Source organism: Montipora foliosa, chromosome 13 (genome assembly GCF_036669935.1).
Source record: "Montipora foliosa isolate CH-2021 chromosome 13, ASM3666993v2, whole genome shotgun sequence".
Classification (NCBI taxonomy): Eukaryota; Metazoa; Cnidaria; class Anthozoa; order Scleractinia; family Acroporidae; genus Montipora; species Montipora foliosa.
In genome coordinates, this window is record NC_090881.1 from 26034239 (window position 1) to 26049238 (window position 15000).

Here is a 15000-nt window from a genome sequence, read left to right on the forward strand (position 1 = left end):
TGCGATTTTATCAGCATCTCCTCCTGTTGATATAGATGTCCCTTGTCTCATCCAGGAAACCAATATGCATCGGCTTTCATTGCCATTTGAAAGAACCAGCTATTTAGCGGCTTTCAAAACATCAGGGAAGTTTGTGCCAAAGTACTTTCAACCCCATGGCCACAGAGCTCGACAACGGAATCGCTAATTTCACTCGTTCCAGAGATTCAAACCCGATTCTGGACAAGTTATGAGATATTTCAGATGGCATATTTCCATTTATACAAATAAAATCAAGTTGCACCGTCCACGGCATTGTAAGAACAAAAGGGAGCAAATTCCTTCGTACACATATGGCGGATTAGTCTCGAGGACGTCGCGAGAGCTCCGCGCAATCACGATGGCATTTTCACTTCCGGCGTTTCAACAGCCAATCAGATCACGAGTTTGGTCGGCCAAAATTTGGCCGACCAAACGGAATTCTTGAGAGACTTTTGGTCAGGCCCAATTTTAGCGAGCGACGACATAAGAGAACATATGGGAGAAGCTAAAAATGGGCCTGATCGCAGGTTAACTCTCTCTCAGCCTCCATTTCCCTTAGCGGTCTCGGGGTAACCTGCGATCAAGCGTACTTTTCTTGAGACAGGGCGCTAAAAAGTACGCCTGATACAATTTCTTAACGAGTCGTCTGCCGCCCACCTGTCAAGAGTGATGTTATCATGTGTCATGCTATAAATGTGAGCCAATCAGATTTTACCGGAAATCACCTGCACGCTGCGATTCAAGTAAAGACGCGACAAAAACAAAATAGCACTCTGGCTTTGATGTCTGCAATCAAAGCTATTTCTGCAAATCCTGCTTGATAGTTGGTGCGGTTTCTCTGTTCAAACCATCAAGGAACAAAGAATTTCGAGATAAAATGGCAGAAAAAGCCCGAATTCTTCATGTCATCATAACGCGCAATCAACAGTACAATAAACTTTATTTAAACTCGAATATTTGAGATGCCAATAAAAGATGCTATAAAAATAGATATGTGGAAAATGGATTATGAGAAATTCTAGTTTTTCAGCAGCAGGTTCTCAGCTATCATTTTGTTAGAAGTGTGTTGAGATTGTTCAGCGATTCCGTAAACAGTGTCGAATTTCTCTGTCACGCTCGGCTGATTCCCCGAATGTGGCAGCCCTAAAGTTCTATTCGGTTCTTTTTGGATTCGCAACTTGTTGCTTCCGAATATATTCCAAAGGACTTGCCACAACTACAAACGTTTTCGAGTTGGTGGAAGAAGAACGATGCATTTTCTTCTAGAATGTTCGGGCCTGTATTAATAACACTATTGCCAAATCCCGTAGGAAGTACAACTGTAATGTCTTCTTTTATTCAAATCATTCTTCGGATGCATTCTCTCCGCTCTTCCTTTAAAGGTTTTTGAAAAAAATCTGAAGTCGAAGCAACAGCAGCTGTAAACAGAGACTAAACATCACTCGTGTTGAAATCCTTCTCGGCGGCCATAATTTCATCAGCTGTTAACCGATTTACAAGAAGTATGATTTGCAATTCTGTAACCAATCGGAGCGAGTCCAGATTCTGGACTACGAGCAGACGACTCGTTAAGAAATTGTATCAGGCGTACCTTTTCCCACCATGTCTACGGCAAAGTACGCCTGATCGCAGGTTAGTCTCGGGGTACTGAAAAACGTGCATCCTTTTGCTTCACTTTGCTGGTTACCGCTATTTTCACTCGCAACTACTTTCGTTCCGCCTAAATGGCCATATTCTTTTGTCCCGCTACTTTTACTCATTACCCGGTCTAGATGGCCACACCCTTTGCCGTTTGCATGTCTTCGTGCCATTTCACCTCCTTCCCTGATGCCAGTTAGATCAGACTCGCGTCCCGAGTACAACCTACTTTTTTATGCAGGATTAAAAACAGTTACACGAAATTATGCAAACATGTTTTGTTTTGCATTGCTGAGATATTTTCAATGTCATTTCTCCTATTTTTAGCCAAAATGCTCAAAGTGGAGGTAAGGAAAACTTAATCTTTTAATTGTGTCGACACCAGAGTCTGATCTCGCGTGATAAACAAGGTTCGTTGTGGCAAACTTAGTTGCACTTGTGCTTCGATTTTGACGCGATGAGTTTGTTGTCAATGATCAAGAGTAGTGTATTTGAAACAAATCGACAGTGTCACGATCCTGCCATAAATAATCTTGTGACCTATTGCTTAATTAAAAGGGAAACCAATCAGTAAATGTTAAGGCAGAAACTCATGACCCACAGACAATGATATCTTATCTCGGGGGTTAGCGCTTTCTCTGAAGGTCCAGGGATGGCGTAATGGTGAGAGGTCTCGCCTCCCAACAGTGTGGCCCGGGTTCGATTTCTAGACTTGGCATTATATGTGGGTTGACTTTGTCCTCTCGTCAAAAACCAATCTACGATTTGATGTATCGTTAGTTCATTGCATAGAATTCCCGCCAAACATTACGCCTATTAGCCACTCACCGCACAACGTAGACCTTTGCGTCACATATTTACATACATACGTTCATACAGACTTAATTAACCACTCTCCATAGAGGCTTTTCAGGATCAAGGGAAGAAACAGAATAGAACAACAAGATAAAGCAAACCAACTGGCCGAAGGCAAACCAGTTGGACATTCAGTTTACAACTGCAGCTGAGATGTTGAACCAGAGACTACCGGGGTCAACTAGTGGCCAATGGTCTTTTGTTGGTTTTTTTTTTTCCTTTCAGGGATTGCTAGCCTACATGGAATATGTAAACAAATCATAGGCAATGTCAACAACGATATCGGTCTTCAAACGGCTCAGCTTATTGCCCACGAGACGGCTCACAAGTAAGTGAATAGATGATGAAATGATGTCACGTGGATTTTAGTCGAGGTTCTATATTTAGGTCGATTTTGCAATTGCTTTAGCTTATAATTCGAGCATCGATCTGCATTCTTTGTTACTTTTATTGCTTTCCATGTCGCCTGGGTCAACCCACTTCCCCCAACCTTTGTCTTCTCTAGTCATATAGTCACGAATGTCGACAAGGCGGCTCCCGGGGATCTGTTCTACACTTTTCAAGTTATACGATTACATCGATCATCTTTCAGTAGGACTGTACGTAATTCAAACAAAGTTCTGCAACTGGTTAAGGATTAAACGAAGAAAATACTTGAGACGAATTGCACACGATTCAGGATCGACATTTCCAGATTCAAATACTTTAAATTATGAACAACAATTCAGGGTTCGTACACTTTTTCAGACCAAAAATTCGGTGACTTTTCAAGGACTTTCAAGAGACAAATTTTGAAATTTCAAGGACCTCTTTTTTATTTACGTCGATGAATTTACCCATAGAAATGGGCTTACAGTACAATTCTTCCTCATTTTCCGTAACGTACATGCGTGAAAATAATGCAAAGGCACTGATAACCATTCTCGACCGCAGAGCTCGTCGCGTTTGTATGACATGACTTGAGTGACTGATTATTTTCACTGAAGTTTTAGAAGATTAAAAATGCGGGTCAGAAAAAAATTCAAGGACTTTCAAGGACCAGGAATGAAGAGCAGAGATTTTCAAGGATTTTCAAGGCCTTGAAAATGCACTCTCAAAATTCAAGGGTTTTCAAGGGTTTTCAAGACGCGTACGAACCCTGACAATTATCCAAAGGAGAAATGGACGAAAATATCGATCCATTTTGACATGCACGTCTTCTGTGCATGTTTTCATGTTTCACACTTCTTCACGAAAACAAAAAAATAAAATAAAGTAGAAAAATCAACTAATCGTCTATTAGTGTGGGTTTTGTGACTGGAAAAAAAAATCACCATGATCGAAAGCGCAGTTTGGAGTACTGATAATGGTCATGGTTTTGACAGCATGCTTATTGGTCACGACTCTGGCGAGTGTGCAAAAGGTTACATTATGAGCAGCAACTTGCCAAATGGTGTGCACGCTATAGAATGGTCACCATGTTCAAGAAATGCTCTTCAAGCATTCCTGGCAGATAGGTAAGTACTGATTTTAGATCAGTATTCAATCACTCCACATTTGTGTCGACCTGTTCATATATCCATCCGTTTTATCGTCCTTTTGTCCCTCAATCTAGAACAGGATGTAGTTTTTGTAACGGGCCTCAACAAAAAGAATTCTGAGATGTAAAAGTGATCCTCGCCTGAACTGGACATTTCTTTCATTAATTGAGACCTTTCACCAGGGGCATCCAACGAGAATATAGTTCAAAACCACTTAAACGTAGCATTGTTAAACGTATTTTAGTATTTAAACGGTAGATATAGGCATATTTTTATCCCCTAAAAATTTTTCATCTGTTCGGATTTCCTAGCTGAAAGTCTAGCGATCCGAAAATTATAGGGATCAAAACTTACCTTTTCGAAAACTTCAGCCAGAAAAAAGGCTCCCGAAAATTCTAGGTGACGTTTTTAGGGAAAAAATCCGTTAAAAATGGGCAATTATACCATTTTTCAGATGTTCGAAAATCCTAGGAGAGGCAGGCAAGCAAGAAATTTTACAACAAATGTTCCGAAAATTCTAGATCTCAAATCGTCTTCCGAACAGATATTTTCCCAAAATTTGACGTTGGGTGCCCCTGTTTCACGGGAACAAAGGAGCCCCAAAAATTGACCTACTTCCAACTGTGTGGCTTCAATTCATAGCTCAGTTGGCAGAGCATTTCACCGGTATCACAGAGGTCATGGGTTCCAATCCCGTTGAAGTCACCTTAAGTTTTTAGGTTTCTCTGAGAAACATTTGCTTTTATAATAGTTAATCCATGGATTAACGTGGTACTATGACGAAAATCACATCTTTCCTATCTAAGCCATTTTGAAACATAAACAAGTAGTCCGCGTGAGAAGAAAAATGCTGTTTACTTTTTTCAAATATCTCTTTTCGTTCCAGAGATATTCGAGTTTGTGAAATATGCAAATTAGCCAAGTGATGACGTCATACACTCAACCAAATTTTGTTCAAATATGATGAAAAGAGATATCTCAGCCAATTTGAATCAGAAATTTTTGATTTTTTGCAGTAAGTTTCTACTAAATGTTCTCCACAATATGAGCTTGACAGTTCTGTTACCATGGCATCATACTGGGTTCCAGACCTTCCCCATATTAAAAGCTTTTCTGGCCACCTTAGGCGTTCCTTTCTTTATTTGCTAACAGCACTTCATATGCATGATCCAGCAAGCTTATAAATATGTTAGCTTGCGTTTGTGGCCTTTCAAGCTGAAAATCACTAACATATTGAAATCAAGTGGGTGGAGACCAAGTGGTTGGAGACTGGAAAAGAGTGAGTTGCCATGGGAACAGAATTTTTTATAGCCATAGGTGTGTTTCCTGTACAACTATTAGACTACCAAGTTTCAATGGTCTGCGCTTTAAATTGGCCAAGGTAGCTCTATTTATATACTCAATATAATATTGGGTTGATTGTATGACGTCATCAGTCATCTCATTTGCATATTTTAGCCATTTTTCAAATTTATATATCTCCGGAACTAATGAAGATATTTGCAAATGGTAAATGGCGTTTTTGTTTTTCCATGGAATTCTATGAGACACTCTCAAAAAATCAAGGGGTAAAAATTTGATCATAGTACCACTTTAACTATGCTTATATTTAACAACCGAGACTAGGCCAAGGTTTTTATTCACCGATATTAACCGAGTCTGAGGTGAATAATTGTTTTAGTATATTACATACTTATAAATGATTATTTGAAAAATATGCATTTTCTTTAAAACAATTAATTTCTTCGTCTGTCACCTCGACAAAACGGCTTGCGGCCAATTTAAAGAAACCGCTTAGGTGATTACCGCGCAATTATAAGTGCAACCAATCAGCGTAGAGAATTTTCAATAATCACCTATGTAATGGGCCATTTCCGAGTTGCTGTTTGTCTCGCTTTCGAAGTGAGGCTTGGTTCTCAACTGTTGTAAGGGAAATGAGTTTAATTGGCATAAGAATACGCAACTCATTGCCATTTCAATGGTTGTGCACCAGAACTCGCTTTGAAACTGAGGCATGCAGCAACTCGGAAATGGGCTATTCTACTAATGTCCAGTTGATCACCTCTACATTTCTTCCATAACGCCGGCGTACTTCAAACATGTACTGACATTCAGAAAGAATGTTGTATAGAAGAGAGCTACTTCCGCAACCGATTCAATGAAAAACGATGATTTTGACGAGGCTTCGTTGCATTCATTCCGTCAATGTCAGTCCTTCAGCATTATCATATCTCCATAGTCTTTGAATTCTTTTAGATGATCGTTTACTGCCGATCGAACGAACTAATTAACCAACATAATCAACAGATCAAACAGTTCCATCAACCTCTTGCTTCTGATAGATTTATCACTGATTCTTGGCGATTACACATTGCCTTTTAGGGAAAGATCAGAATGTTTAGATGATGGGATAACAGAGAATGACACTGTACTTGATTCAACCTTTCGAAACACACTCCCTGGTAGGATACTTGACGGAGACAAGCAATGTGAATCGCTTTATGCAGCGGGCTTTAAAAGAATTGAAAAGGTATCTCAAAGGAAACTGGCACTTCAACCTGCCACCGATTTCCTCAGTTAAAAATACAACCTAACTATGATCAGGGAACGCGGAAAACATTTTAAAGTGCTAGGGATAAGAAATCTATCCGAAACGAAAAACATTCAAAGGTGACTGATCCGGTATTTATCTTGCATTACCATGTCATCTAGCGGCCCTAAGGAAAAGTACCAAATTAATAAAGATTTTAGCCCCAAAAGCGCCAATCTCTCCCCACCAACCGTACCCCCCTCTCCCACAAGGGGTAAATCAAATCGTGCGAGTGTTCATGAGGTCGTATATACCATAATCCGGCTTGAATTGAAATATCGGTAAGATGTGTTACATCTACTGTATCTTAGCTCAGATGATTGCGTTAATTAATGGAAAGAAACGTTAAATCGTCGGCGGCAAAGAGTCAATTAAAGCTACTCGCCGTGCAAAGTGTCTATGACTGGTCAAGAATTTCGGTAATCCAAAAAGAAATGTCCCTTGATTTTGAAAAATGGTTTACACATAAAGCCAAAAACTCAGTAGAAAAAAACAAAGAGAAATAAGGATTTTTCCAATCCAAATACTCCAAATGTTTTCAACACTGAAAATGAGTACGACCTTCACACAAAAATAGTAGCATTTGTTAAAATTATGACAAACATGCAATTTTATCTTAAGGACTGGGAGACAAAATACAAGGGAGCTTAGTGAAAAAGAATCTGCATCGCTGTTTTCAAAGAACTATCTCACTGCAAATTAATTTGTCACGTTTCCCTTCATTGCTCGCTTATGGATCAAAGTATGACCACTTTTCCCGTCTTTCAAAGCCAATAAAAAAGTAAAATTTCAATCAAAAGGTTCCAAAAACAACAAGATGTATTTGGGACGATTTCGGAAAATAAAGAGAAGTGAAAAAGTGTGTTGAGGCGATGGGCACTTTAACAAAAATGAAAAAAGGTGTGACAATGCTATATGGTACTATGTCCTCTAGGTCGAGGGAAACACGACATAATTTTTCTCCACAGTCCTGTTTGTGTTCGGGGTTTTTGCGAATCAACTGAAGGGAAGATTCTTCGTTTGTTACTTAATTATTATTTCTTTTTATGGCAGCACCAGTGTGCTGCTCTAAGATGTGAGAAACATGGAGTGATGCTTTCAAACCTCGCTGTAGTAATGGACGGAACGAGCTGTATACCTGGCATGGTAAGCAAAAGCCTTTTGTTATCTCTGCCGTCTATACTGTCTTAGAAAAAGCACATAGCATGCGCATGCGCATGCATTTTTGCAAGATTAGGCCCCTACTTCCATAAGGTTTACGGCTACCTTTACTTATATTTAATTCCTGAAATTTCTGAGATTTTCAATCATTTGCTTTTTCAAGTGGTGTATAAAAGGACTCTGTCAAAGCTCAGGTGTCGTGTGGTCAATGAACAAAGATTACTGGACAGACTGGGGACATGACTATTCACAATGTACTCGATCCTGCGGTGGAGGTGTGCAGTTCGTAACCAGGCATTGCACCCATCCCAAGTGAGTGATTAAATAACATGAGCTCAGCGAGAGAGAGTGAGTGAGAAGAGCGCAAAACAACTGCTTTGGTTTTCTCTTTCGTGCTATTCATGCGTGTTCACGATCCCATAGTTGAGCAAAACAGGTTATGTTGGAAAATCTTACTTTGTCCACTAAGGACAAACAAATATAGGCGGCGGATCTGTTCGGCAGGTAAGCAGCAATCAATTGTACACCCTATACAGTTCGGACACGAATATTGTATCTGACTTACAGGAATGCTTCCTTGAACGTGTAGGACTTTATCTTCAAATATAGAATGTTCAAACTGTAGTGGCATTCACAGGGATATATATGCTGCTGGTAAAATCCGTTTTCAGGTTGAATCAGTTTTTACCTAGTTTAAGGACGGTGTCTACTAATTCAAAGGTATTTTTGCCTCGGATTATGATCATGAAGGAAATGTAGATCTTAACAAGTGTTATTGAAATCCAAGGAGAAAATTGAGTGTAACCACGCATTTTCTAAAGATAATTTGTGAATAATATTTGTAAACAGCTTTAAAATACAAAGCAATGTACGGCGTTCTTTCTCAATTTGAAGCTTAATCATCTCTCAAAAATGCATGGTTACCCCTAATTTAATTTTCCTTTTGGATACCAAGAGCACTTACTAAGATTTACTTTCTCCGGATAGTTTTAAACCTTTCAAAAATATCCCTGTATCAGTAAGCATCATCGATAGGAAACTCGAGTATCTCGAGATGCGTAGAACGTATGCGCAATAACAATAGTAGGCACCGTCCTTAAATCAGCGATCCTCATTGTACCTAGGTTGAGTACGCACTCACATATTTCAATCGAAGGAACTTTTTTTTGGGCTTAAGTTTAGTTTAAAGAAAAATTAGGGGCAGGTTAGGATTAGTTTTGATTTTTATCCATTGATATCAGTTGACTTATTATACGACAGTAAAGACTGAAAAGAGCTGTGTCGACGAGTACCGGGAAGTGAATAGTAGAGTTCTTTGTTCCCTCACTATATTATAATGTTGAGAGTGAATGGGTAAGTGTATGAATACAGAAACCGATAAGATGATACAAAACATTAAGAAGACGTGGTGAGATGGGTAATACAGAGCTTGAGGAAAGGTATATATGTGTTTTCAATCCTTTTATAAGGGGTTACCTAAGTGGTGTGCGTATCATTCAACTTATTTAACCTAGGAAAAAAAACGGATTCAACCTCAAAACGGATTTTATCTGCAACTTATACACTTAAATAGTGTCCTCCTCTTGGCTGTCTTTGTCTCGAAGTATGAAAATTATTCCTTCATAAGTCAAGTTTGAGGAAAGGTCCTCTAGTTGACTTCAGCTACATTTTTGTCATTATAGCAACCGAAATTTCCGCGTCCCCTAATTCACAGCAAACCTTCTCCCAGTAGTTTGAAATTCTTCTACGATCGGATCTTAAAATAATATATAACTTAGGTAAGAAATTTGAAAACAAAAAAAAAAAAACATTCCTCGTCTCTTTTTCTCTTTCAATGCTTTTACCTGTTTATTTGGTGTCTTGATCCAAAAAATATTATTCATATCGTTTGCGTTTCAGCCCAGGCTCCAAATACTGTCAGGGACAAAGTCGGAAATATCGAATTTGTAATCCACTGGTGAGTTTGTCATGCATTTTCCAAAGCTGGGAAGCCTTGAATCAGGACCATGCATTTTGGTTTGGGAATTACCTTGAATATTGATTTTTCAACTTCATCAAGGCCTAACCTTTTCGTGAATGTTACGTGAAACGTTTTACATCATTGATTAGCTGGCGCAAGTTTATCGCCCTTCTGAAACATTATACAGAATGTGAATTTTAAAATTTAACTTGTTTTCCATGTGGTTTTTCACGAATTAGCCTTTTTATACAGTGTATAAACATATATATGAAGAAGAATGTCACCCTATCAAAATTGGTATCAAACCACTTGAAATACCCAAGGCTAGCGGTAAGTGTTTCTCAGAGAAAGATCGTTTCCTTAAAAATTGGAAAGTTATGGCGCTTTCCTTATTTGGGAAAAAAATCGGCAATCTCAGCCGGAAAAGAGTGGGAATTTCTGTTTGGAAAAAATTGTTTTCATTTTGTCGTGAAACCGGCGTAATGCTGTGCTCGTCAATTGACGAGACGCTAAGATGGCTCAGTTCTGAGTAGGTATAGTACTGGCGAAACGGAATAAAGCAAAGAGAAATAGGGAATATTAATAGATTCTGATGCTTGACAAGGACTCAATACAATGGACGCAACGTAAACGGGAATTTTTTAACCTAGTGTACCACAATTCAAATCTACCTTTCCTACTGACATATGTGCACACTGGAGGAGTTAAAAGAGGGAAAGTGACGGTTAGTCCATGAAATTTCGTACCAAATGCAAGGTGCTCGCTCGCTTTTGTGTAACAGAGCTGGATCCCAACTTGGGAATGAGCGAAAAATTAAACCGAACTCGTAAGCTTTAATCGAAGCAATTTTGCTTTGTTTTACGAAATGGTCTCGACCGGAAAATCCATTTGGAATACTGCAATCAATGCTTATTGCCTACAGGCTTGTTAATTGAATGCTGCATTGGAGGAGATGCTTCCTCCTAAAAACTTAATTCTTTGTTTCTTAGGCTTGTCCCGCTAACGGGTGGAGGTTTAGAGATCAGCAGTGTGCGGACAGAATTCCGAATTCAAGAGCATACCTCGCCCGGCGCTACGGTAAGTGCCCAACTCATGCATACTGTATATTTTCAAAGCTTTCACGTCGCCTTAAGTAGCTTCTACGCCTTTAACTTTGGAGCTTACGGATACTTCAAACAGTTTATTGGTTTTTCATTGAAAGCCGTGAGAGCTTTCGTAGAATGCACACATTTGCGTCATTATTAGTTGATCAGATTCGCCTCCTATTCATTTAAGAAACTTCACAGGCCTCTTTCAGGCGTAAGTGTGCTAACTCAAGTCGTTTTAAAGTAGAGAGTTAATGAAGCGAACTTGAATATAGCACTGTTGGATAGTACGCAGCAGCACAGCTGCTGTCACCCATGAACTTATACATTACGTTCTCACCGTCAATTCAACTGGAAAACCTTAAATAACAATGACCACAACCAGGTTTTCTGAGCCAGGGAGATTGAGCACCCCAGCAAACCATTGTTTTAACGAAAACCGCTGGTCAGCAACCTGGTTCTGGTCATTGCTTTCTAAGGTCTTCCAATTCAATTACACAAACTGGGAAAGTGTATGTAATGAAAAGACAGGGGTGGGAATTAGAAGAGATTTACGTTTTTTTTGTCCACAAACTCTGGCCACTATCTCACTAAATGTCTCAGACATGTGAATTATCAATCGTAAGAAAGCCCTCTCTCTAACATTTTCTCCTCCTGCAGCTCTCTGTCAGATACTGACTGCGTTTCATGTCTATGTTTACAGTTGGTTGCGGAAGATTGTTCTGCCGCATTGGCAATAGTGCGCAATCTAAAGGAATCGTTTTGGACGGAACCAGATGCACGGTTAATAAAGATGACACCAGTGTTTGTTTGCATGGACGCTGCAGGGTATGTTTGAATTTTCTTCCTTGGCAGAACGCAGTCGCACCCTTTCTTTAGATAGGTCACGAACATAATACAAATGTAAGGGGCGTGTTACGCGTGAATGAGTGTCTCTGTTGTCTCATAAAGACGAATTTAAGAAAATGCTTATTCCTTGCCATCCTCTAATTAACCTTAAAGCAACAGTAAGAGGAAAAATTGCTTCGAACAACTTCGCCTGGGATTCATTACTTTGTAATCGACAGCCTGTTGTTGTGCAAATTGATAAGACCTACCGCTTTCATAAATGACGCGAGTTATCTTCACTACTTTATGATCCATAGAGTGTTGGTTGTGACAATGTGCTCGACAGTACAGTGGAATTTGATCGTTGTGGTGTGTGTGGTGGCAACGGAAGTACGTGCAAGATTAAGTTTAAATATGCTGGTGTACCCGATGCATATGGTAAGAATGATATAAGTCAAGAGAAAAAAAAATTAATGGTCTTAAGATAAAAATTGCTTTTAACTCAACTTTCCAGTGAATTAATTCAAAGGACACTTTCGTTTTGACCTCGGCGGTCGCTTTCTAATACATTATGCAGTTGGTATAAGATTTTAGCGAGCCAAAACCATTTATAGAGTTGCAACCTTCAAAAAATTTCAGGAGTCCATTAGCCGGAGCCTTCATCCTCTATGTTAATTTTCTGAATCAACCCTGTCCCGTATCTTTTTATTTTTAGAAGCACCTCCCAGGGGTGTTTCCACGGGTGGTTTCACAATAGACTTAACTGATTAGAGTGTAATGTGAAGTGCTACGTTTCTACCCCATATGAACCATGTGAGCGTTAGCCCTACCACTGCTCTACCGACTGAGCTACAAGGTCAGACGGGAGCAGGCCGTGGGAACTGAAGATGTTAAAGTCACGGCAATGAACATGTACAAGTACAAGGAAGGATTACGTTTTTGCAAACGTTGGTCGTGTAGCACTTATATTTGAACAGACGTAACTGATTAGAGTGTAATTTGAAGTGCTAAGTTTCTAACCCATATGAACTATGTGAGCGATAGCCCTACTACTAGCCTATCATAAGAGACCCATGGTCGGCCATTGATAACGTCACATGCAGCACACCCGAAACCCGAAGGTATTTGAAAATGATGAAAAGATTGGAAGTTCTAGAAATAAAAAGACACCGCACAGGGTTGACTCAAGGGCATAATACGTAAGGAGGCTCAGGTTAATGGGCCCCTGACATTTTCCACTCATGACCAGTTACGTTACTTTGGTGTCAGATCATTAGCTAGCACGACAGTGGGTAAAATTACACACATGTACAAGCAAATAGAGCGAACACTTACCTTACCAAGTAATGCCATCCTTCACTACAAGTCGTCAGATTCCTTTCAGAAATCAGAGGCGCCCAAATATTCAAGCACTCCTTAATGTTCCGTGAATTTAAATCCTTGATTTTCTTATTTCTTCACGAATGCTCGTGCTGATACTGACTAGGCCCTGAGAGTGCTACATTGATCGCTGAGCTCTTGCCGGGCACCAGGGAAGCCTCTTTCTACATGGCGACAAACACGAAGAATTATATCGGTAAGTTTTAAGTATTAAACTTATAAATGTTCTGTTAATTCCAGTAATGTAGACAATTAGATGGTTCCCGAATTCCGATTAATGTGCTATTTGAGACGGGTTCCATCATCATCGCGTTTACATGAAACGGCATAAGGCATCCGTTCGGGAGCACCAGAGTCTATGCATAACGCCACGGAAAGCTACTCCGCGGATTATGTATACTGTATACAGAATCCACCACTGAAATTCTGTCCACATGGAATTTAATTTATTCTTAGAACGACCGATATGTTTTCCTTTATTTACAGGGGTACAGAACGCTACGGGAAACTATTTGGTCGGTGGTCACCTCGGTGGGTATCAAAGCATTAACGCTGCTGGTACAGTGGTAGAACTTCATCACCAGCAAACTGGAAGATCCAAAGATAGCTTATTTATTGCCAAGGAGAATTCAACTAACGCTGTCCTCAGAGTCATGGTAAGTGCGTATTACAAGGTTCAAAAAAAAAAAAGAAAGACATGAGAAATTTCAGATCAAAACTAGGAGGAAAAAGAAGAAATTTTGCAACCATCCAGGGAACACAAGACATGATGCCCATCACAAATAGTCTAAAACGTCGACATCTAGCAATCATCAAATATCGGCGCCAATATCAATCATACAGGTAACTTTCCAGTGTGCTCTTTGTATGTTTCTATGCTGAACGTCGGAGTACGTACGCCCTTGGAAAAAAAGGCATCAAGATCCCACTTGATCGGTGTTAAAGTGGCCTTGTTTGTAGTTAAAATGACTGTAAGACCGACAAGGAATAATAACATCACTGAGACTCTTATCCCAGAAAAAATTTTCTCTCTTCCAGTATATTAAAAAAGAAGAAAAAATCAAGTCTGAAGTGCTATGCAAATACTTCGCTCCTCCGAAAGCGTTCAAATGGGATATTGGTAGCTGGAGTAGCTGTTCTTTAACGTGCGCGTCAGGTAAACTTTAAAATCATACAGCGTCAAAGGAATAATCACCTTCGCCAAGCGGTACGGACCAAGGGCAGCTTTGCGGACATGCATGGGGATCTCTATGCATACTCTGTTTCTCTCTCCATCCTTGATTTTATCATTCTCCTATATTCCTAGTTCCTTTCCTGTACTTTTCTTTCCCCCTCCGACCATACCTTGATAACGTTAATTAATTGGATGGTTGGAATGTACCTCTGCAGCACCAAACATCCACGTCCCCTACTTCTCGACCCTCACGCCTTTTCCACTTAATTTGCTTTGCCCCAGTTCCCCTAAAGGTCCACAAATTTAACTCTTTTTAATACCTGGGTTCACCGTTTACTCCAAAACTCCTATTTCAAACGAGATGGACTGTACCATGGCGGACATCTTAACCTAAAGAGGCAACAATCAAGAACCAAATTGAAATTCCAAAAGGGACTAAAACTTTTCTTTAGCGTTAGAGCGAGTTTCAATCGAGTGTCTTAAAGCCAAAACCAAAGTAATTACTTTGGCCAATCAAAACTCGAAGAATTACACATACAAAGGTTACGTTTTTGCAAACGTTGGCCGTGTAGCACTCTTATATTTCAACAGAGTTAACTATTAGAGGGTGATGTGAAGTACTAGTTTTCAACCCATATGTACATATACATTGCCGTGACATTGACATCTTAAATTCCCACGATGTGCTCCCGTCTGATCTTGTAGCTCAGTCGGTAGAGCAGCGGTGATTTATCCTGAAGGTCGTAGGTTCAACTCCCACCCTGGTCAGAGTTTTTGTCTGTCCTTTT

At 39.7% G+C, this 15000-nt stretch overlaps 1 protein-coding gene across 6 annotated transcripts in view; it reads left to right on the forward strand.

Moving 5' to 3' along the window:
• Window positions 1-15000, forward strand: part of LOC137983054 (A disintegrin and metalloproteinase with thrombospondin motifs 6-like) — a 47802-nt gene that overhangs the window by 14343 nt on the left and 18459 nt on the right. For all 6 annotated transcript variants that reach the window (XM_068830217.1, XM_068830218.1, XM_068830216.1 and 3 more), the window contains 13 exons: window positions 1987-2006; window positions 2740-2842; window positions 3879-4010; window positions 6417-6564; window positions 7678-7770; window positions 7949-8097; window positions 9685-9742; window positions 10735-10822; window positions 11534-11658; window positions 11976-12096; window positions 13145-13234; window positions 13525-13694; window positions 14077-14194. In XM_068830217.1, coding sequence (XP_068686318.1) covers window positions 1987-2006; window positions 2740-2842; window positions 3879-4010; window positions 6417-6564; window positions 7678-7770; window positions 7949-8097; window positions 9685-9742; window positions 10735-10822; window positions 11534-11658; window positions 11976-12096; window positions 13145-13234; window positions 13525-13694; window positions 14077-14194 — 1415 coding nt within the window. The remainder of the gene's footprint in view (window positions 1-1986; window positions 2007-2739; window positions 2843-3878; window positions 4011-6416; window positions 6565-7677; window positions 7771-7948; window positions 8098-9684; window positions 9743-10734; window positions 10823-11533; window positions 11659-11975; window positions 12097-13144; window positions 13235-13524; window positions 13695-14076; window positions 14195-15000) is intronic.